Genomic DNA, 24,526 nt, shown 5'->3' with positions numbered 1-24,526 from the left:
TTATATAGTGCGGAGGCAACTGGAAGGCGAGTAGGCGGCCAAGGGCTCCCGTCGCCCCCCTCTCATCCCCACCCCACCTCACTCCAGCGTCGGCTGCAGAGGCCGAGAGACTCCCCTCCTCCTCTGCTCCACCTCTTTCGGCTCCTGGAAGACCCCCCCCCCCCCTCAGAAGAAGGGCTGCTGCAAAGTGAGAGGAGGCTCGGAGCGTGCTGCAGCTGGCGGCGCGCCAGAGGAACAGGGACCGCGTCTCTGTTGGTGAACTAATCACCTGCAGGGTCGTTCTTGTGTGGAACACGCGAGTGAGTGGGGCAGTGTAATGAAATGACCGGGTCGGCGACGCCACGCGTACTTTACGCGCGGAGCCAAACGAGTCAGCGGTCACTTGTTCCCTCATCACTGGGTTCTCACTGTGATAACAAGGACAGAGGCAAAGCCGAGTTTGCAACTAGTGTCATAACATGAATCTAAAGAATGAGACTTGTCATGTGTCTGGCCCCTGCATGTTGAAATGTCTGGGGTTTTTTTTGGTTCAAAACAGTGGGATCAAGAAGATGCTGTCTTTACTCTGATGTGTCGAGGTCGTGGCCTCGCGTGTTTGTAGAGTTCATTTCTGTTACTGTGATGTACGTGCGACTCTGGCTGCTGCAACAAGTGACTCTTATCTCCATCTCTCCTTGTCGTTTGTCCTCAGTGTGTCCAACTGTTCCCTGTCGGCGGCTCAATGCTGCCGCCTAGTGGAGGGGAACCACGTGGCAGGCGGCCAACGAGAGAGATTGTGTGAGTGGCTTTTCATCAGGACAGCTGTTATTGAAGACATGTTAATGTGAAACTAGAGGTAAGGAAGAAAGACTACAGTTGCTGCCAGTCGCTTATGAAACTGTATAAGAAGGAATTTACATATCTACAGTGTGTTCACAGAAGAGACGCTATTGTTTCACAACACGAGTCAGAGATTATGCAAAAAGTCCTGTACGTCGTGTGCTCAGCTCCGGAATCGTAAACTCTCGTATTTGTGAACCGACAGGAATCATAGAGGGAACTCTGTGTTGGCGTCTTCACACGCACAGAAAGTCACTGGAGGCGACGGGAGTGTCAGAACCACGGACAGCGTCGCCGCCCAAGTCATAATCTCAGGTCAGTAACAAGACAGTTCCAACCTACTTTATTAATGCAGGGTTAAGACAAAGTTCTTTATCGATCCTGATGGAGGAATCTCAGCCGCTGCATTAATATTCAGTTATGTAACAAAAACGGTGGTTTCTCAGGATAAGACGTAGACAAATCAGCGCATGTCCAATAAAAGGGAGCTATGATGAGTTGTGACACACCTGCCCGTTCACACTAGTTAATACTCCATTACGTCTTTAACGCTGTGGCGTTTGTACAAGCAAAGACGTCTTGTCTTGACATTCTCGCGCGATGTCCTTCGAAGCTTTTAACACGACCTAAACACACAGAGTCTTCGGTTTCCTCTAACCCCGGACTGACTTTTCACAGCCGAGGTGTTTAGCTTTGGCTTTAGAGCTTAGTGAACTCGCAGTTCTCTGGGATTCTCTTCCTGCAGAACGTGACGACCTGAACTTTGCCTCGATCTCTACCTACAGTTGAATGAGCATCTCACTGCTCGCGGGGTCAGTGCCCCTACAGCAACTTTGGCAATCAACAAACAGGAGTGACTATCTTTTGGATTGACTCCCCCCCCCCAAGTATCGCGCGTGTACACCTTAGACATTAATGTAATCTGCCGCAGTCCCGGGCCTGTACGTGAAGTACACATCTATCTACCTACTCAAAATAACAGTGGAGTGAGGAGTTACTCTTGCGGGAACGTATTGTGTCGCTTCCATGAAGTGTGTTTATCCACTCTCCCTTGTTTAGTCTAAACACTCACAGCTCTCTTACCTAGTTAGCTTTAGCGATACTTGTAGTAAGTGTAGTTCGTTTGCTAGGATGGAGGCGAGGCTCTGCACCGTGGAGAGTAAGTCGTTAGCCGGTGCGAGCCTCCCGCAGTAAGAGGCAAAGTCCTAAACCGAAGCTCACGGTTCGAATAAATTCTGGAGAACTCTGTTTTGGGGAAGAATGAAGTTAGCGACCACAGTGATCAGAGTCACCAGTCTGTATCCCACGTAGGCAGTAACGACACCCGGAGGTCATGAATATTGATTCGGCGTGTAATTGTTTAAGAACAATGTCGGACTCTGTAGATTTCTCTGGACCCCTGCCCAACTTGAACAGTGATGACACGTATTGCCGCATCTTTTGGAGAATTCTTGGTCCGATGCGGTAGTCATTTGTGGAAACCTGACTCGGTTACCTAGACGGTCGAGCCTGTGACATTTCAGAGCAGTCGGCCCCACAAAAATCAACCTAAGAATAGAACAATCAAATGCGGATTATGAAATATGAGGTCACTCCAATCTAAATCTTTATTAGTGAATGATGATGTACTCTATTATAAGAGTGATGTTTTCAGTCATATTCCTCAGCCTCTTTTATCCAAGTTGGAAATGTGAAAAAACAGTCCTTGTAATCTTTGTATATGGACCACCAGGCCCTTGCTCTGAATTTTCAGAGGAGTTGGTGCGCGATGCCAACGACAGTCCTTAATTTGCTCGTAGCTTCAATTGGTTTCACTCACACCCTCGTTCTGATCTGTGACAATCTAATAGTATTTTCTCAAAACCCTATGTCCGATCGCTACTTGGTTGAATTGTCATTAATGAACTTTACAGAAAACTTCTATTACAGCAGGTGTCTGTCGGTAAATTTAAAGAAAAGCTTCCTTTTTTGTTTACTCCCACACAAATTGATGATGTTGTTGATAGTGCAGCAGTCTCACCTGAAAAAGAGGATAGTTCCGTGGTTTAATGCACAGACGTCAGGTAGGTCAGAAAGGAAGCGGCGTTCCAATAGTTTAATTACATATAAGAAAGCCCTCGGAAATGCCAGGACCAATTATCCACAAATAGTGCTAAAGAGGAACCTGGGGTTGTTTTTATTTTACTCTGTGGCCAGGCTGAGTAAAAGCTCTACTGAACAGTGTATTCCTCCAACTCTTAGTAGCAATGATTTCATGAGCGTCTTTACTAACAAGATTATTACCATCAGAGAAAAAATGTAGCAGCTTCTTCCCACTAATAGCATCGCCTAATTTATATTTAGAATGCTTCTCCCCTATAGATCCTATTCCATCAAGGTTATTTAAGGATGTATTACCTTTAATGAATAATTTCATATTAGGTCTATATTAACAGGCTATGTACCAAAGGCTTTTAAGGTGGCAGTAGTTAAACCTCTGCTGTATTTCTGAAATCCTTGAAAAAACTGTTGCTGACCAGTTATGTGACTATTTACACAGGAATAGTCTGCTTGGTGATTTTGTGTGATAGATTTTAGTTTGTAAACCACAAAAGTGAGACATGGAGCTACACAAGGTTCTGTACTGGGACCGATAGTTTCACCTGGGTGTTTTCTTATTCAATTCAATTTTATTTGTATAGCGCCATATCACAACATACATTGCCTCAAGGCACTTTACATAGTGAGGTCAATATTACAGGGAAAAGCCAACAAATCCTACAATGAGCAAAGCACTTGGCGACAGTGGAGAGAAAAAACTCCGTGACAGAACCAGACACAATTGTGGGCGGAGCTTCTGTCTGGACCGGTTGGGTTGAGGAGAGAAATGGGCAGAAAGAGGGTGGGAGGAGAGACGCCGCTGTGATCTCAACCAGACTGATACTTAAAAAATACAATTATGTTGTTGTCATTATTAGTGATGATATTAATAATAGCAATAATAATAATGACGGGTTTGGGTCAGAGATACACTAGGAGAGATAGAAAACACAAACAGGGTTAGTGACATGTACTGTAAACATATCGGGGGATGGGGGGGTAGTATAACAGTTGCTTTAATTTCTACCAGACTGATACTTATAAATACAATGATGTTATTAATAATAATGGGTTTGGATCCTGCAGATCTACTAGAGGAGAGAGAAAACAGAGTTAGTGACATGTAATGTAGATACATGGGGGCAAAGGGAGAGAAAGATGCTCATGATATAAGTTCCTATAGCAGCATAATAAAGAAATGGTTAATGAAAGACTTGAGCAGTTCTAACTATAAGCTTTATCAAAAAGGAAGGTTTTAAGTTTAACTTTAAATGTAGACAGGGTATCTGCATCCCTGACACAAACTGGGAGCTGGTTCCAGAGGAGAGGAGCCTGGTGGCTGAAGGCTCTGCCTCCCATTCTACTTTTACAGACTCTGGGAACCACAAGTAATCCTGCATTTACAGAGCGAAGTGATCTATTGGGATAATATGAAACTAGGAGCTCTGTAAGATATGATGGAGCTTGATTATTAAGGGCTTTGTATGTTAGGAGCAGTATTCTGAATTTTACAGGAAGCCAATGCAGAGATTCTAACATTGGAGAAATATGATCTCTTTTTCTAGTTCCTGTCAGAACTCGAGCTGCGGCATTTAGGATTAGCTGGAGGCTTTTCACAGACTTATTGGGGTATCCTAGCAGTAATGAATTACAGTAGTCCAGTCTAGAAGTAACAAAAGCATGGACTAGTTTTTCAGCATCCTTTTGAGAGAGGATGTTTCTAATGTTCTTGCGCAGGTGAAAGAAGGCTGTCCTAGAGACTTGTTTTATGTGTGAGTCAAAGGTAACGCCATTGAAAGTAACTATATGATCAGATAATGTTTCTGTGAGGTGTTTAGGGCCGAGTATAATGACCTCATAATTTTTTACTTCTAAACTCAGAAAAAACTAAGTCATCCAGGCCTTTATGTCAATCCAGAAGTTTGTCGACCTGATTAGTTTCATCTTGCTTTATAGATAAATACAGCTGGGTGTCATCAGCGTAGCAATGGAAATTGATGCAGCGTTTTTTTATAATATTGCCTGAAGGAAGTATATATAGAGTGAAAAGTATCGGTCCCAGTACAGAATCTTGTGGTACTCCATGTCTCACTTTTGTATGAATGGAAGATTTGTTATTAACTTTAACAAACTGAAATCTATCAGATAAGTAGGACTTAAACCATTCTAGTGCTGCTCCTTTAATCCCACTTTGTGATTGATGGTATCAAATGCATCACTAAGATCTAAAAGGACGAGAATAGAAACATATCCACTGTCTGAGGCCACGAGAAGGTCGTTGGTAACCTTCAGTAGTGCTGTTTCTGTACTATGATGTGTTCTAAAACCTGACTGAAAGTCTTCAAGCAGACTCTTCCTGTGTAAATAGTCACATAACTGGTCAGCAACAGTTTTTTCAAGGATTTTAGAGATAAAGGGGAGGTTTGATATGGGTCTATAGTTAGCTAAGATATCTGGGTCCAGAGTAGGTTTTTTGAGCAGAGGTTTAACTACTGCCACCTAGCCTGTCAATATAGATAAATAGATGTGATCTAATATGGACTTATTAATTAAAGGTAATACATCTTTAAATAGCCTTGATGGAATAGGATCTAAAAGACAGGTTGATGACTTGGATGAAGTCAGCTCAGCCAGATCTATAGGGGAGAAGCATTGTAAATAAAAATTAGGCGATACTATTTGTTCAGAACCTACAGTACCATGTGCCATTAGTGGGAAGAAGCTGGTCCATTTTTCCCCTGATGGTAATAATGTTATTAGTAAAGAAACTCATGAAATCATTGCTACTTGGAGTAAAAGCTCTACTGAACAGTCTATTCCTCCAACTCTGTCAGCCTGGCTACAGTGTTGAAGAGGAACCTGGGGTTGTTTTTAATTTCCTGTATTAGTGAAGAAAAATAATTGGTTGTGGCATTTCGGAGGGCTTTCTTATATGTAATGAAACTATTTTTCCAGTCTAGGTGAGATTCATCTAGACTATTGGAACGCCACTTTTTTTCTAACCTACGTGACGTCTGTTTTAAAGCACGTGTCTGTGCATTAAACCATGGAGCTATCCTCCTCTGTTTGACTGTCTTCTTTTTCACAGTGTCAAGTGTGGAACGTAGTGAGGCTGCTGCACTATCAACAACATCATCAATTTGTATGGCAGTAAAGTTTTGATAACGATCCTGCACTGTATCGATACATGGAGTAAATAACGAAGGAACTGTTTCTTTGATTTTACTAACAGAGTTTTCTGATAGACACCTGCTGTAATAGAACTTTTCTCCAAATTCAGTAAAGTTAATAATGGAGAATTCAAATGTAACTAAGTAGTGATCGGACAGAGGGTTTTGAGGAAATACTATAAGATTGTCAATGCCATAGGTCAGAACGAGGTCGTGATGAAAACAGTGAGTGGGTTTGTTTACATGTTGAGTAAAACCAATTGAGTCTATGAGCGAATTAAAGGTAGAACTAAGACTGTCGTTGGCAACATCCACGTTGAAGTCACCCACTATAATAACTTTGTGTGCTAAGCACCAACTCAGATAAAAAGTCTGAAAATTCAGAGTAAGGGCCTGGTGGTCGATACAGTAACTGGTTTTTGACAATTCCAGCTTGGGTGAAGGAGGGTAAGAGTTAGGTTTTCAAATGAGTTAAAATTACGGTTAAGTGGAGCAATAAGTCTGTTTGGTAGATTGCTCCTCCTCCTGTGGTCCATGAGTATTATTATAAGAGGGAGGTGTTGATTCATTTAAACTAACATTCTTCTGGCTGTAGCCAGTTATCAGATCATTCACTAACAAAGATTTAGATGGGAGTGACGTAATATTAAATAATCCACATGTTGTTGGGTTCATTTATAGGCTTTGTGTTGAGATTTGTACCTCTTTTATTTCTTTTTGGATTAGTCCCAACTCTGAAAAGTCACAGGGTTGACTGTATGCCACCTCTCCGCATCAGACCAGGAATTCTCCAAAAGGCTTCTTCTTCTTCTTCTTCTTCTTCTTCTTCTTCTTCTTCTTCTTCTTCTTCTTCTTCTTCTTCTTCTTCTTCTTCTTCTTCTTCTTCTTCTTCTTCTTCTTCTTCTTCTTCTTCTTCTTCTTCTTCTTCTTCTTCTTCTTCTTCTTCTTCTTCTTCTTCTTCTTCTTCTTCTTCTTCTTCTTCTTCTTCTTCTTCTTCTTCTTCTTCTTCTTCTTCTTCTTCTTCTTCTTCTTCTTCTTCTTCTTCTTCTTCTTCTTCTTCTTCTTCTTCTTCTTCTTCTTCTTCTTCTTCTTCTTCTTCTTCTTCTTCTTCTTCTTCTTCTTCTTCTTCTTCTTCTTCTTCTTCTTCTTCTTCTTCTTCTTCTTCTTCTTCTTCTTCTTCTTCTTCTTCTTCTTCTTCTTCTTCTTCTTCTTCTTCTTCTTCTTCTTCTTCTTCTTCTTCTTCTTCTTCTTCTTCTTCTTCTTCTTCTTCTTCTTCTTCTTCTTCTTCTTCTTCTTCTTCTTCTTCTTCTTCTTCTTCTTCTTCTTCTTCTTCTTCTTCTTCTTCTTCTTCTTCTTCTTCTTCTTCTTCTTCTTCTTCTTCTTCTTCTTCTTCTTCTTCTTCTTCTTCTTCTTCTTCTTCTTCTTCTTCTTCTTCTTCTTCTTCTTCTTCTTCTTCTGTTACCTCCAAAGACCACAATAACCAATTCTTTCAAAAACCTTTATTGTTCTCTCATTCATCCACATGTTCTGGGGCTTGTCCACCTGCAGAGACACAAGTCCTTTAAAACCATTTCCTCAGTATTACAACAAATACATAAAGACTGCTTGCAGGTCATCCTGGTCAACTTCCTTCAATAGAACACAAAAATAATGACAAGGTCAATCATTTGGTTCCACTACTTTTCTGTATTTAACTCACCATTCTTGCAGACTTCCTCCAGTAGTTAACACCATTGTAGTAATACAACTAACTGGATTTGCCCAAACCATCCATATCATCTCTGGTTGGATCAGCAGTAGGTAAACATCAATGTGCCACCTACAGAACAAATACAAATCAACGAGGACGACAAGAAAGTATCAGCCTCTGAAGACACAAACAAGCTGTTGACTGCATGGTCAACCTTCAAAGTGGTTACAATTACATTCTTTAACTCACCATTTCTTCCAGGGATCACAAACAATTCATGTTAGAATGTCTAACTAAATGTTACGTCATTGTTAAAATAACAATGATGTTTTGTTAACCAGCTACTTTGTCCATACAACAGTGGTGATCATCATTCCAGTCTACAAATTGATGCATTCAACTTTCAAATATTTTATTGTTGGGATCCATGAATTATTCTGTAAATCGTCATGTTAAAATAAAAACAAACATTTAACACCATAACTCTATATCATACTTTCTTAGATAAAAATATAAATCCATGACATCCGTTTCAAAGAAAGACAAAAACACACTTCACAGATCAAAACTATATCACTTGGCTGCTCAGACATAACTCAGTATAATGGTTTGCAGACAAACTCTCAGTTTATGATTAAATTTTTTACCTGAATATTTCTTGCAGGTCAGCATCAACTGAAAATACAATAATTACACAAAAACAATTGACATTAATATATTGACACCAAACAATAACACGTTTCAGTGTTTAAGAAACTAAACAAACGTCGCTGACAAATGGAGGTCGGCGAGTCACGTTTCATCAAAGCCAGGGACAAATACAAGATAACCATTCTTGTCACTTCACTTAAAATGCAGCAACAATCAAATATCGCAGATAATATAAATGTTTATCAACACCGTTAGTATCCTTACATCCATTGTGGGACTGTAGCTCAACCAGACTGGACTTCACATTCCTTCCATCCAACTCTAAAAAACTACTGTGTCAGTGTGCTGGTTTAACTGCACGAGGACAAACCTCCACTGCATCAGCCAACTGACATCATTTACACTACAATGAACAGAAATGGCCTGTTATTGATTTTATGTCAACAATGATATTTTCTCTACAAGCTACTTTGATCCAGCATGTTGTATTGACAAACAGTGGTAATCATCATTCGTATCTTTACAAAGTACAGATTGATGGATTCAACTTTGCAATATTTTATTATTTGAAATCATGTTAACAAACCAATCCGCTCTTGCTACACTTCAGGACCTTGTCGTCCTGCTGAAAGACAGAGACAAACATTTAACGCCATGATTCTCATACTAACTGTTTTCAATGAAAAAGAAAGACACGTCAAAGATAACTGTTTTATGATTACCTTTTTCATCTGAATACTTCTTGCAGGGATTCCTGTTTTTTACTCTGGTTAGATGACAGGAAGCAGGTCCCATCATCAATGGAAGACAAAAAAAAAAAAAATTATTGAGGACAACAAACAAAAAACTATTCATATCACTTCTGTTACTATACAAAAACCATTTCCTCCAGTAGCTAACAATCAAATAGCTTATATGATATGAATGTTTAACACATTAATAACCTTACACCCATTGTGTTACTAGAACTAACTGGATTACGTTTCATCTAACTCCCTAAACCTGTCAGTGTGATGCTTCACTACAAAACCCAGACAGATGACAATATTTCACTGCATAACCAACACACATTCCGTTATGGTTTTCATGTTAATTACAATCTTAGCCCTTTTTGCCCCTACAGCACGCTGGATGTGAAGTTGGTAATGATCATTCATATCTTTACAACCTACAGATTGATATTTCAACTTTACACTGGTTTATTTATTTAACATGTTGATGACTCTGACCAAATATTAAACCAAACATCCCTTTGTCCAGATCCTCTCATACAAACTGTTTACCATTACATTCTTTACCTTCATATTTCTTGCAGGGGACAATCCGTTAAGACCAGTCTCCCACCATTCACTTCACTTTCAAAGGATGAGAAAAAGACGAGTTATTGACACGTGACAGATCTCAAATTCTTCTTAGTAAACCTACATATACTCTGCAGCCACCGCAAGCCAGCCCTGGCTCCGCCCCTTTGTCCAGATGCTTTTCATCCTAATGACAGACAAAGACAAATCTTTAACCCCATAACTGTATTGTGATTCTCGTATACATTCTTCACCTGATCACAGAGTCAAATGGGATTCGTTTACCTCGATGACACCGTCCAGGCAGGTCGGCGAGTCACGTCCCATCATCCACTTCGACAGTTTCATCAAACCAAGAGAGAAAAAACAACATTATTGTCACTTCTGTTCAAATGCAGCAACAATCAAATAGCTCATATGATATGAATGTTTATCTACACCGTTAATATCCTTACATCCATTGTGGGACTGTTGCTCAACCAGACTGGACTCACATTTGTTTCTTTCATCCAACTCACTAAATCTGTGTCAGTGTGCTGGTTTAACTGCAGGAGGACAAACCTCCAGTCCACCAACTCCAACAACACCGACAGAAAAACTGATTGACCAACACGACGACTCGACCAACAACCACCTACAGACCAACCAACACACCGACTGACATCATTTAAACTACAATGAACAGAAATGACATGTTATTGATTTTATGTTAATGACATTTTCTTAACAACCTACTTTAACTTTTTGTTCATACAACACACTGGATCTTAGGATATTAACGGTGGTAATCATCATTCGTATCTTTGCAATGTTTTATTGTTTGGTCTCAATCATCTATATCCATGAATCATCAACATGTTAAAGAAACCAAACATTCCTTTGACCAGATCCTCTCGTCCTGTTGACAAAAAGACAAATTACTGTGTATCGTCATTCTCATACAAACTGGTTACGATTACATTCTTTAACTCACCATTTCTTCCAGGGGACACATCCAACCGTCCAGGAACTAACAACAAACTATTCATATTAGAATGCAGAAAACATTCACCCTAGTAGGTCACATACTGGAATGTCTAACAGACCATTCTAGTTTGAATGGTCTTGGTCGATGAGCAACATTCAGTGCGTTGTATGGACAGTCTCGTTCAGGAGCTTTTCATCCTGCAAACTATCAGAGACAAATGGGATTCTTAAAGTGCAGAATCCATTTCTGTGTGACTGGAGCTCAACCACATGAGGACGGAACTCCGATACACCGACTGATGTCGTTCTTATTTTAAGAATAATGTTTTCTTAACCAGCTACTTTGTCCATACAACACGGTGATGATGATCATTCGTGTCTTTACAAACTACAGATTGATGTATTCAACTTTCAAAAATTTTATTATTTGGATCCTTGAATTATTCCGTAAATCGTCATGTTAAAAAAACCAAGACAAACATTTAACACCATAACTCTATATCGTACTTTCTTACATAAAAATGTAACTCCTTTACCTCCATGACATCACGTTCAATCAGCCCCTTCAGTTTCAAACAAAGACAAAAACACATCACAAATCAAATTTATATCTCTTGGCTGCTCAGAAATAACTCAGTGTAATGATTTGTACACAAACTCTCAGTTTATGAATACATTTTTTTACCAGAATTTTTCTTGCAGGGATCCATGACAAGAAGCACATCAGCATCTGAGTCCGTGTTACATCCCATCGTCAGTGGAAGAGAGAAAAAACTATTCATGTTACAACATTAATATCCTTACATCCATTGTGTTACTGTAACTAACTAGATCACGTTTCATCTAACTCCCTAAACCTGTCAGTGTAACGCTTCACTACAGGAACTCCGACCAAACAGACAGATGACCGACACCGAGTGCAAAACAAACCAACTGACAATATTTCACTGCATAATCAACACAAATATTCCGTTATGGTTTTCATGCTAATTACAATCTTGTCCCTACAACACGCTGGATGTGAAGTTATTAACGTTGGTAATGATCATTCGTATCTTTACAAACTACAGATTGATAATTCAACTTTTCAATCATCTAGATCCTCTCATACAAACTGTTCACCATTACATTCTTGCAGGGGACAATCCGTTAAGATCAGTGTCACTTTCAAAGGAAGACGAAAAGACAAGTTATTGACACGTAAAACTGATCAAAATTCTTCATAGTAAACATCTATACATACCTCATGTACCGACTCTTGCTCCACTACGGGACCTTTTCATCCTAATGACAGACAAAAAAAAAATTCAACACCATTACTCTGTATTGTGATTCTCATACAGTTTACCATTACATTCTTCACCTGAACATTCCCACCAACACGTCCAGGCAGGTCAATTTCAAAGGAAGAGAAAAAGACCAGTTATAGCGACGTCACAGATCTAAATGATATCAGTTCCCTGCTCTCAAAGATAACTCCGTATTACAATTTGCATACAAACTCTCAGTTTATGATTACATTTCTTGCAGGGATCCATGTCACTTCCTGTTCTTTACTCTGGTAAGATGACAGGAAGCAGGTCGGCATCTCTTAGTTCGTATCACGTCCCATCGTCAATGGAAGAGAGAAAATACAAGTTATTGAGGAGAACAAACTAAAAACTATTCATATTACTTCTCTTACGATACAAAAACCATTGCTTATATGATATGAATGTTTGTCAACACCCTTAATATCCTTACATCCATTGTGTTACAGGAACTCCGACCAAACACAATGAGAAACGTATCGACTGACCGAGTGCAAAACAAACCAGAAACTACATGAAATCCAACTAACCAACACACCGACTGACAATATTTCACTGCATAATCAACACTAATATTCCGTTATGGTTTTCATGTTAATTACAATATTGTCCCAACAACACGCTGGATGTTAAGTTATTAACGGTGGTAATAATCATTCATATCTTTACAAACTACAGATTGATAATTCAACTTTACAATGTTTTATCGTTTACTCTCATTCATCTACATCCGTCACTCACCAAAATGTTAAAAAAAACAAACATCCCTTTGTCCAGGAGCTCCTCATCCTGCTGACAAACACAAATTACTATACTGCAATTTTCATACTAACTGTTTATGATTACATTCTTGCCGTACACTTCTCTTCTTGAGCGGGGATCCACATCAACACCTGAGGAGTTCAGTTTGAAAAGAAGAGAAAAAGACAAGTTATTGACAAGTAACAGATCAAAAGCTATATATATATAAAAGGAGCAATAACCTCATGTCTAACATCTAGGAAGTGATGTAGTGACTCCGCCCCTTTGTCCAGATCCTCTCATCCTGCTGACAGACAAAGACAAATTACTCTGTGTCGTCATTCTCATACAAACTGTTTACCATTACATTCTTTACCTTAATATTTCTTGCAGGGATCCAAACAAATGGGATTCGTTTAGTTGGATAATGTCACCTCCCCTCTACTGCACAGATGGGAAGCAGGGGACGGTCCATGAAGACGTCCAGGTGAAGATCAGTGTCACGTCCCATCATCCACTTCAGTTTCAAAGGAAGAGAAAAAGACGAGTTATTGACACGTGACAGACCAAAATTCTTCATACTAAACATATATACATAATGTATCACTCATGTACCCTGGCTCCGGCCCTTTGTCCAGAGCCTCTCTTGCTCCACTACGGGACCTTTTCATCCTAATGACAGACAAAAACAAATCTTCAACGCCATAACTCTGTATTGTCATTCTCGTACAAACTGTTTACGATTACATTCTTCACCTGAACATTTCTTGCAGTGATCCACATCAACACCTGACGATCACAGAGTCAAATGGGATTCGTTTACCTCGATGACACCGTCCAGGCAGGTCGGCGAATCACGTTTCATCAAACCAAGAGAGAACAAACAACATTATTGTCACTTCTGTTCAAATGCAGCAACAATCAAATAGCTCATATGATATGAATGTTTATCTACACCGTTAATATCCTTACATCCACTGTGAGACTGTAGCTCAACCAGACTGGACTTTATTTATGTTCTATGATTGAGTTTCATCTTTGTCAGTGTGATGTTTAACTGCAGGAGGACAAACCTCCAGTCCACCAACTACAGCAACTCCGACAGATAAACAGATTGCCCAACATGACGACGCATCAACCGACAGACTCGCCCACCTACACACCGACCACCAACTGAACGATAGATAAACGATCGACAGACTCACCAACCAACAACCACATGAACTCCGACGGAAACACACCGACTCCCCCACCTACAGACCAACCAACACACCGACTGACATCATTTAAACTACAATGAGCAGAAATGATCTGTTATTGATTTTATGTTAATGACATTTTCTTAACAAGCTTCTTTGCCTTTTTGTTCATACAACACACTGGATCTTAGGATATTAACGGTGGTAATCATCATTCGTATCTTTGCAATGTTTTATTGTTTGGTCTCAATCATCTATATCCATGAATCATCAACATGTTAAATAAAGAAACCAAACATCCCTTTGTCCAGATCCTCTCTTGCTCCTTGTTCAGGAGCTTCTCATCCTGTTGACAGACAAAGACAAATTACTCTGTATTGTGATTCTCATACAAACTGCTTACCATTACATTCTTTACCTTAATAGTTCTTGCAGGGATCCACACCAACACCTGATGATCACAGACAAATGGGATTCGTCACTTCCTCTACTTTTTACAGAATAAGCACAGGCAGGAAGCAGGAGACAGTCCAGGTGAAGGTCAGTGTCACGTCCCATCATCCACCTCAGTTTTAAAAGAAGAGAAAAAGACGAGTTATTGACACGTGACAGATCATATATACATATATGATGCACAGTAACCTCATGTAAAGGCTCCGCCCCTTTGTCCAGAAGCTTTTCGTCCTGCTGACAGACAAAGACAAATCTTCAACGCCATAACTCTGTGTCGTCATTCTCGTACAAACTGTTTACGATTACATTCTTCACCTGAACATTTCTTGCAGTGATCCACATCAACACCTGACGATCACAAAGTCAAATGGGATTCATTTACCTCGATGACACCGTCCAGGCAGGTCGGCGAGTCACGTCCCATCATCCACTTCAACAGTTTCATCAAACCAAGAGAGAACAAACAACATTATTGTCACTTCTGTTCAAATGCAGCAACAATCAAATAGCTCATATGATATGAATGTTTATCTACACCGTTAATATCCTTACATCCATTGTGAGACTGTAGCTCAACCACACTGGACTTTATTTATGTTCTATGATTGAGTTTCATCTTTGTCAGTGTGATGTTTAACTGCAGGAGGACAAACCTCCAGTCCACCAACTACAGCAACTCCGACAACACCGACAGACTCGCCCACCTACAGACCGACCAAACCAACTGAACGACAGATAAACGATCAACCTACACACCAACCAACAACCACATGAACTCCGACGGAAACACACCGACTCCCCCACCTACAGACCAACCAACACACCGACTGACATCATTTAAACTAAAATGAACAGAAATGGTCTGTTATTGATTTTATGTTAACAATGACATTTTCTTAACAAGCTTCTTTGACCTTTTTGTTTATACAACACACTGGATCTTGGGATATTAACGGTGGTAATCATCATTTGTATCTTTGCAATGTTTTATTGTTTGTCTGTATAATCTATATTCATGAATCATCAACATGTTAAATAAAGAAACCAAACATCTCCTTGTTCAGGATCCTCTCGTCCTGCTGACAGACAAAGACAAATTACTGTGTCGTCATTCTCATACAAACCGTTTACCATTACATTCTTTACCTTCATATTTGTTGCAGGGATCCAGACAAATGAGATTCGTTTAGCTGGATAATGTCACCTCCCCTCTACTGCACAGACGGGAAGCAGGGGACGGTCCATCAAGACGTCCAGGTGAAGATCAGTGTCACGTCCCATCATCCACTTCAGTTTCAAAGGAAGAGAAAAAGACGACTTATTGACACGTGACAGATCAAAATTCTTCATAGTAAACATATATACATACATAATGCACAGTAACCTCATATACCGACTCTCTGCACCCAGGCCTGGCTCCGCCCCTTTTCATCCTAATGACAGACAAAGACAAATCTTCAACACCATAACATTGTATTGTTATTTCAAGACAAACTGTTTACGATTACATTCTTCACCTTGACATCCAGGCAGGTCGGCAAGTCACGTCCCATCATCCACTTCAACAGTTTCATCAACCCAAGAGAGAACAAACAACATTATTGTCACTTCTCTTCAAATGCAGCAACAATCAAATAGCTCATATGATATGAATGTTTATCTACACCGTTAATATCCTTACATCCATTGTGGGACTGTAGCTCAACCAGACTGGACTTTATTTATGTTCTATGATTGAGTTTCATCTGTGTCAGTGTGATGTTTAACTGCAGGAGGACAAACCTCCAGTCCACCAACTACAGCAACTCCGACAAGACCGACAGACAAACGGATCGACCGACAGACTCGCCCACCTACAGACCGACCAAACCAACTGAACGACAGATCGACCAACCAACACACCGACTGACATCATTTAAACTACAATGAGCAGAAATGATCTGTTATTGATTTTATGTTAGGGATGACATTTTCTTAACAAGCTACTTTGCCCTTTTTGTCCATACAACACACTGGATCTTAGGATATTAACGGTGGTAATCATCATTCGTATCTTTGCAATGTTTTATTGTTTGGTCTCAATCATCTATATCCATGAATCATCAACATGTTAAATAAAGAAACAAACATCCCTTTGTCCAGATCTTCTCTTGCTCCTTGTTCAGGAGCTTCTCATCCTGTTGACAGACAAAGACAAATTACTGTGTCGTCATTCTCATACAAACTGTTTACCTTAAATTTTTTGCTGTGACACGTTCTCAGCAGGGATTCGTTTACCTCGATAATGTCACTTCCTCTCTGCTCATTCTGTAATTAACCAGAGTAAAGTACAGACAGGAAGCCGCTCTCCTTGTCCAGGCGAAGGTCCAGTCAAGTCGTCCATCCACTTTTACCTCGAAGGAAGACAGAAGGACAAGTTATTGACACGCACAGGTAGGGAAGTAACAAATACAAATGTCTTCCAGTACTTAACACACAGAAGGTCGACCTTTCCTTCAATCCCACTGTAATCTCATCTTGTTATGGGTCAGACTGGATGTTATTTACATTCAATGATTTGATCCAACTCAGTGTGATGGTTTAACTGCAGGAGGAGAAACCTCCAAACCAACTGAACGACGGATCAACCAACAGACCGACAGACGAACCACAGATAAACGGATCAACCAACAGACCGACAGACCCGCCCACCTACAGACCAACCAAACGACAGATAAACGGATTGACCGACTGACAGAACATTTAAACTACAATGAACGGAAATGGTCTGTCATTGTTTTTATGTTAAGAATGATATATCCTTAACAAGCTACTTTGCCCTTTTGGTCCATACAACACGAGCCTCCTCAAGTTCACCACATTGATGGATTCAACTTCTTTGAAATATACTAAACGATTTTTTCCTAATTCTTTGACAATGTTTCATCGTTAGGTCTCATTCATCTAGATCTGTGAATCATCAACATGTTAAAAATGATAAACAAAAAACCAAACGTACCTGGCTCCCCCCTTTGTCTGTCAACAGGAAGAAAAGCTCCCGAACAAGAGAGGATGTGGACAAAGTATAACTCTGTATTGTGATTCTCATACAAACTGGTCATGTCTACATTCTTTACCTTAATAGTTCTTGCAGGGATCCACACCAACACCTGATGATCACAGACAAATGGGATTTGTCACTTCCTCTACTTTTTACAGAATAAGCACAGGCAGGAAGCAGGAGACAGTCCAGGTGAAGGTCAGTGTCACGTCCCATCATCCACTTCAGTTTCAAAGGAAGAGAAAAAGACGAGTTATTGAGACGTAACAGATCTCAAATTCTTCTTAGTAAACATACATATACTCATGTACCGACTCTGCAGCCACCACAAGCGAGCCCTGGCGCCGCCCCTTTGTCCAGATCCTCTCTTAATCCTTGTTCAGGAGCTTCTCGTCCTGCTGACAGACAAAGAATTCTGTATTGTGATTTTCATACAAACTGTTTACGATTAAATTCTTTACCTTAATATTTCTTGCAGGGATCCACCCCAACAGCTGACGATCACAAAGACAAATGGGATTTGTTTACCTCGATAATGTCACTTCCTCTACTTTTTACAGAAGAAGCAGGAGACGGTCCATCAAGACGTCCAGGTGAAGATCAGTGTCATGTCCCATCATCCACTTCAGTTTCAAAGGAAGAGAAAGACAACTTATTGACACGTGACAGATCAAAATTCTTCAGAGTAAACATACATATATACATACATAATGCACAGTAACCTCATGTAAAGGCTCCGCCCCTTTGTCCAGAAGCTTTTCTTCCTGCTGACAGACAAAGACAAATCTTTAAGCCATAACTCTGTATTGTGATTCTCGTACAAACTCTTTACGATTACATTCTTCACCTGATCAGAGTCAAATGGGATTCGTTTAGCTCGATGACGTCACTTCCTCTCCACATTACAAAATGGAGACCGTCCAGGCAGGTCGGCGAGTCACGTCCCATCATCCACTTCAACAGTTTCATCAAACCAAGAGAGAACAAACAAGATTATTGTCACTTCTGTTCAAATGCAGAAACCATTTCCTCCAGTAGGCAACAATCAAATAGCTCATGATATGAATGTTTATCTACACCGTTAATATCCTTACATCCACTGTGGGACTGTAGCTCAACCAGACTGGACTTTATTTATGTTCTATGATTGAGTTTCATCTGTGTCAGTGTGATGTTTAACTGCAGGAGGACAAACCTCCAGTCCACCAACTACAGCAACTCCGACAAAACCGACAGACAAACGGATCGACCGACAGACTCGCCCACCTACAGACCGACCAAACCAACTGAACGACAGATAAACGATCAACCTACACACCAACCAACAACCACATGAACTCCGACGGAAACACCGACTCCCCCACCTACAGACCAACCAACACACCGACTGACATCATTTAAACTACAATGAACAGAAATGACCTGTTATTGATTTTATGTTAGGGATGATATTTTCTTAACAAGCTACTTTCCCTTTTTGTCCATACAACACACTGGATCTTAGGATATTAACGGTGGTAATCATCATTCGTATCTTTGCAATGTTTTATTGTTTGGTCTCAATCATCTATATCCATGAATCATCAACATGTTAAATAAAGAAACAAACATCCCTTTGTCCAGATCTTCTCTTGCTCCTTGTTCAGGAGCTTCTCATCCTGTTGACAGACAAAGACAAATTACTCTGTATCGTCATTCTCATACAAACTGTTTACCATTACATTCTTTACCTTCATATGTTTTGCAGTGACAGGTTCTCAGCAGGGATTCGTTTACCTCGATAATGTCACTTCCTCTCTACTTTTTACAGAATAAGCACAGGCATGAAGCAGGGGCCAGTCCAGGTGAAGGTCAGTGTCACTTCAGTTTCAAAGGAAGACAAAAAGACGAGTTATTGAGACGCAACAGATCAAAATTCTTGGTAGTAAACATACATATACTCATGTACCGACTACAGCCGCCACTTTGTCCACAGCTTCTCGTCCTGCTGACAGACAAAGAAAGAATTCTGTATTGCGATTCTCATACAGACTCTTTAGGATTTAATTCTTTACCTATATATTTCTTGCTGTGACAGGTTCTCAGCAGGGATCCACACCAGCACCTCATGATCACAGACAAATGGGATTCGTTTACCTCGATGATGTCACTTCCTCTACTTTTTACAGAAGAAGCAGGGGACGGTCCATCAAGACGTCCAGGTGAAGATCAGTGTCACGTCCCATCATCCACTTCAGTTTCAAAGGAAGAGAAAAAGACGACTTATTGACACGTAAAACAGATCAAAATTCTTCATAGTAAACATATATAATGCACAGTAACCTCATGTAAAGGCTCCGCCCCTTTGTCCAGAAGCTTTTCGTCCTGCTGACAGACAAAGACATCTTTAACGCCATAACTCTGTATTGTGATTCTCGTACAAACTCTTTACGATTACATTCTTCACCTGATCACAGAGTCAAATGGGATTCGTTTACCTCGATGACACCGTCCAGGCAGGTCGGCGAGTCACGTCCCATCATCCACTTCAACAGTTTCATCAAACCAAGAGAGAACAAACAACATTATTGTCACTTCTGTTCAAATGCAGCAACAATCAAATAGCTCATATGATATGAATGTTTATCTACACCGTTAATATCCTTACATCCACTGTGGGACTGTAGCTCAACCAGACTGGACTTTATTTATGTTCTATGATTGAGTTTCATCTTTGTCAGTGTGATGTTTAACTGCAGGAGGACAAACCTCCAGTCCACCAACTACAGCAACTCCGACAACACCGACAGAAAAACAGATTGACCAACACGACGACGCACCAACACGACGCATCAACCGACAGACTCGCCCACCTACACACCAACCACAGGAACTCCGACAGAAACACCGACTCCCCCACCTACAGACCAACCAACACACCGACTGACATCATTTAAACTACAATGAACAGAAATGACCTGTTATTGATTTTATGTTAAGAATGATTTTTTTTTAACAAGCTACTTTGACCTTTTTGTCCATACAACACACTGGATCTTAGGATATTAACGGTGGTAATCATCATTCGTCTCTTTGCAATGTTTTATTGTTTGGTCTCAATCATCTATATCCATGAATCATCAACATGTTAAATAAAGAAACCAAACATCCCTTTGTCCAGATCTTCTCTTGCTCCTTGTTCAGGAGCTTCTCATCCTGCTGACAGACAAAGACAAATTACTCTGTGTCATTTTCATACAAACTGTTTAACATTACATTCTTTACCATCATATTTTTTGCTGTGACAGGTTCTCAACAGGGATTCGTTTACCTCGATAATGTCACTTCCTCTCTACTTTTTGCAGGAAGCACAGGCATGAAGCAGGGGCCAGTCCAGGTGAAGGTCAGTGTCACTTCAGTTTCAAAGGAAGACAAAAAGACGAGTTATTGACACGTGACAGATCAAAATTCTTCTTAGTAAACATACATATACTCATGTACCGACTCTGCAGCCACCACAAGCGAGCCCTGGCTCCGCCCCTTTGTCCAGATGCTTTTCGTCCTGCTGACAGACAAAGAAAGAATTCTGTATTGCGATTCTCATACAAACTCTTTAGGATTTCATTCTTTACCTAAATATTTCTTGCTGTGACAGGTTCTCAGCAGGGATCCACACCAGCACCTCATGATCACAGACAAATGGGATTCGTTTAGCTCCATAATGTCACTTCCTCTCTGCTCATTCTGTAATTAACCAGAGTAAAGTACAGACAGGAAGCCTCTCTCCTTGTCCAGGCGAAGGTCCAGTCAAGTCGTCCATCCACTTTTACCTCGAAGGAAGACAGAAGGACGAGTTATTGACACGCACAGGTAGAGAAGTAACAAATACAAATGTCTTCCAGTAGTTAACACACAGAAGGTCGACCTTTCCTTCAGTCCCACTGTAATCTCATCTTGTTAAGAGTCAGACTTGATGTTATTTACATTCAATGATTTGATCCAACTCAGTGTGATGGTTTAACTGCAGGAGGAGAAACCTCCAAACCAACTGAACGACGGATCAACCAACAGACCGACAGACCCGCCCACCTACAGACCAACCAAACGAACCACAGATAAACGGATCGACCAACAGACCGACAGACCCGCCCACCTACAGACCAACCGACAGAACATTTAAACTACAATGAACAGAAATGGTCTGTCATTGTTTTTATGTTAAGAATGATATATCCTTAACAAGCTACTTTGCCCTTTTTGTCCATACAACACGAGCCTCCTCAAGTTCACCACATTGATGGATTCAACTACTTTGAAATGTACTAAACTATTTTTTCCTAATTCTTTGACAATGTTTTATCGTTAGGTCTCATTCATCTAGATCTGTGAATCATCAACATGTTAAAAATGATAAACAAAGAAACCAAACGTCCCTGGCTCCGCCCCTTTGTCCACATCCTCTCTTGTTTGGGAGCTTTTCTTCCTGTTGACAGACAAAGTATAACTCTGTATTGTGATTCTCATACAAACTGGTCATGTCTACATTCTTTACCTTAATAGTTCTTGCAGGGATCCACCCCAACACCTGATGATCACAGACAAATGGGATTTGTCACTTCCTCTACTTTTTACAGAATAAGCACAGGCAGGAAGCAGGAGACAGTCCAGGTGAAGGTCAGTGTCACGTCCCATCATCCACTTCAGTTTCAAAGGAAGAGAAAAAGACGAGTTATTGAGACGTAACAGATCTCAAATTCTTCTTAGTAAACATACATATACTCATGTACCGACTCTGCAGCCACCACAAGCGAGCCCTGACTCCGCCCCTTGTTCAGGAGCTTCTCGTCCTGCTGACAGACAAAGACAAAGAATTCTGTATTGTGATTTTCATACAAACTGTTTACGATTAAATTCTTAACTTTAATATTTCTTGCAGTGACAGGTTCTCAGCAGGGATGATCACAGAGTCAAATGGGATTCATTTACCTCGATGACACCGTCCAGGCAGGTCGGCCAGTCACGTCCCATCATCCACTTCGACAGTTTCATCAAACCAAGAGAGAACAAACAACATTATTGTCACTTCTGTTCAAATGCAGCAACAATCAAATAGCTCATATGATATGAATGTTTATCTACACCGTTAATATCCTTACATCCACTGTGGGACTGTAGCTCAACCAGAATGGACTTTATTTATGTTCTATGATTGAGTTTCATCTTTGTCAGTGTGATGTTTAACTGCAGGAGGACAAACCTCCAGTCCACCAACTACAGCAACTCCGACAAGACCGACAGACAAACGGATCGACCGACAAACTCGCCCATCTACAGACCGACCAAACCAACTGAACGACAGATAAACGATCAACCGACCATCCAACCGACAGACTCGCCCACCTACACACCAACCACAGGAACTCCGACAGAAACACCGACTCCCCCACCTACAGACCAACCAACACACCGACTGACATCATTTAAACTACAATGAACAGAAATGACCTGTTATTGATTTTATGTTAGGGATGATATTTTCTTAACAAGCTACTTTGCCCTTTTTGTTCATACAACACACTGGATCTTAGGATATTAACGGTGGTAATCATCATTCGTATCTTTGCAATGTTTTATTGTTTGGTCTCAATCATCTATATCCATGAATCATCAACATGTTAAATAAAGAAACCAAACATCCCTTTGTCCAGATCCTCTCTTGCTCCTTGTTCAGGAGCTTCTCATCCTGCTGACAGACAAAGACAAATTACTCTGTGTCATTTTCATACAAACTGTTTACCATTACATTCTTTACCTTCATATGTTTTGCAGTGACAGGTTCTCAGCAGGGATACGTTTACCTCGATAATGTCACTTCCTCTCTACTTTTTACAGAATAAGCACAGGCATGAAGCAGGGGCCAGTCCAGGTGAAGGTCAGTGTCACTTCAGTTTCAAAGGAAGACAAAAAGACGAGTTATTGAGACGCAACAGATCAAAATTCTTGGTAGTAAACATACATATATTCATGTACCAACTACAGCCACCACAAGAGCCCTGGCTCCGCCCCTTTGTCCACAGCTTCTCGTCCTGCTGACAGACAAAGAAAGAATTCTGTATTGCGATTCTCATACAAACTCTTTAGGATTTAATTCTTTACCTAAATATTTCTTGCTGTGACAGGTTCTCAGCAGGGATCCACACCAGCACCTCATGATCACAGACAAATGGGATTCGTTTACCTCGATGATGTCACTTCCTCTACTTTTTACAGAAGAAGCAGGAGACGGTCCATCAAGACGTCCAGGTGAAGATCAGTGTCACGTCCCATCATCCACTTCAGTTTCAAAGGAAGAGAAAAAGACAAGTTATTGACACGTAAAACAGATCAAAATTCTTCATAGTAAACATATATAATGCAGAGTAACCTCATATACCGGCTCCGCCCCTTTGTCCAGATGCTTTTCGTCCTGCTGACAGACAAAGACAAATCTTTAACGCCATAACTCTGTATTGTGATTCTCGTACAAACTCTTTACGATTACATTCTTCACCTGATCACAGAGTCAAATGGGATTCATTTACCTCGATGAGACTGTCCAGGCAGGTCGGCGAGTCACGTCCCATCATCCACTTCAACAGTTTCATCAAACCAAGAGAGAACAAACAACATTATTGTCACTTCTGTTCAAATGCAGCAACAATCAAATAGCTCATATGATATGAATGTTTATCTACACCGTTAATATCCTTACATCCATTGTGGGACTGTAGCTCAACCAGACTGGACTTTATTTATGTTCTATGATTGAGTTTCATCTTTGTCAGTGTGATGTTTAACTGCAGGAGGACAAACCTCCAGTCCACCAACTACAGCAACTCCGACAACACCGACAGAAAAACAGATTGACCAACACGACGACGCACCAACACGACGACGCATCAACCGACAGACTCGCCCACCTACACACCAACCACAGGAACTCCGACAGAAACACCGACTCCCCCACCTACAGACCAACCAACACACCGACTGACATCATTTAAACTACAATGAACAGAAATGGTCTGTTATTGATTTTATGTTAAGAATGATTTTTTTTTTTACAAGCTACTTTGCCCTTTTTGTCCA

At 40.5% G+C, this 24,526-nt stretch overlaps 1 protein-coding gene and 2 long non-coding RNA genes across 29 annotated transcripts; 1 reads left to right on the top strand and 2 right to left on the bottom strand.

Moving 5' to 3' along the window:
• The first annotated feature begins 44 nt into the window (after positions 1 to 44).
• On the top strand, positions 45 to 24,513 carry LOC124850833. Its single transcript, XM_047336299.1, has 12 exons — positions 45 to 299; positions 692 to 835; positions 1,025 to 1,134; positions 13,121 to 13,214; positions 13,501 to 13,572; positions 14,353 to 14,466; positions 17,980 to 18,012; positions 19,230 to 19,269; positions 19,497 to 19,620; positions 20,764 to 20,801; positions 23,578 to 23,701; positions 23,959 to 24,513. The coding sequence occupies exons 5-12, from the start codon at positions 13,555 to 13,557 to the stop codon at positions 24,104 to 24,106; spliced, it is 639 nt and encodes a 212-aa protein (XP_047192255.1). The 5' UTR covers positions 45 to 299; positions 692 to 835; positions 1,025 to 1,134; positions 13,121 to 13,214; positions 13,501 to 13,554; the 3' UTR covers positions 24,107 to 24,513.
• LOC124850834 lies at positions 7,477 to 16,034 on the bottom strand. 25 transcript variants are annotated; one of them, XR_007031876.1, is made up of 25 exons: positions 15,897 to 16,034; positions 15,749 to 15,812; positions 15,526 to 15,666; positions 14,762 to 14,809; positions 14,569 to 14,610; positions 14,345 to 14,491; positions 13,484 to 14,272; positions 13,343 to 13,399; positions 13,104 to 13,244; positions 12,970 to 13,034; positions 12,846 to 12,879; positions 12,728 to 12,775; positions 12,196 to 12,266; positions 11,920 to 11,960; positions 11,362 to 11,450; positions 11,213 to 11,239; positions 10,684 to 10,719; positions 9,996 to 10,043; positions 9,835 to 9,897; positions 9,708 to 9,764; positions 9,132 to 9,175; positions 8,996 to 9,034; positions 8,406 to 8,433; positions 7,768 to 7,887; positions 7,477 to 7,610 (listed from the first exon to the last, which is right to left on the bottom strand). It is a non-coding gene; the product is annotated as an uncharacterized LOC124850834 (long non-coding RNA). The 25 variants fall into 25 exon arrangements; XR_007031874.1 differs by having other exon boundaries at positions 10,684 to 10,730; positions 11,362 to 11,406; XR_007031870.1 differs by having other exon boundaries at positions 11,362 to 11,406.
• LOC124850842 lies at positions 22,826 to 23,867 on the bottom strand. Of its 3 annotated transcripts, none has more exons than XR_007031898.1 (5): positions 23,823 to 23,867; positions 23,637 to 23,731; positions 23,429 to 23,484; positions 23,257 to 23,340; positions 22,826 to 23,144 (listed from the first exon to the last, which is right to left on the bottom strand). It is a non-coding gene; the product is annotated as an uncharacterized LOC124850842 (long non-coding RNA). The 3 variants fall into 3 exon arrangements; XR_007031896.1 differs by having other exon boundaries at positions 22,826 to 23,141; XR_007031897.1 differs by having other exon boundaries at positions 22,826 to 23,141; positions 23,832 to 23,862.
• Positions 24,514 to 24,526: the final 13 nt, after the last annotated feature.

The sequence above is a fragment of the Scophthalmus maximus genome, chromosome 12 (genome assembly GCF_022379125.1).
Source record: "Scophthalmus maximus strain ysfricsl-2021 chromosome 12, ASM2237912v1, whole genome shotgun sequence".
Lineage (NCBI taxonomy): Eukaryota > Metazoa > Chordata > Actinopteri > Pleuronectiformes > Scophthalmidae > Scophthalmus > Scophthalmus maximus.
The sequence above is the reverse complement of the archived record's forward strand: the minus strand, read 5'-3'. Positions and strand labels throughout refer to the sequence as shown.

What these genes read in the sequence shown, in the direction of transcription:
- LOC124850833 (XM_047336299.1), top strand. An exon ending in AGGGGCCAGTCCAGGTGAAG is followed by an intron (nt 19,270 to 19,496) that starts GTCAGTGTCACT and finishes TTGCTGTGACAG; the next exon opens with GTTCTCAGCAGGGATCCACA. An exon ending in CGGTCCATCAAGACGTCCAG is followed by an intron (nt 23,702 to 23,958) that starts GTGAAGATCAGT and finishes ACCTGATCACAG; the next exon opens with AGTCAAATGGGATTCATTTA.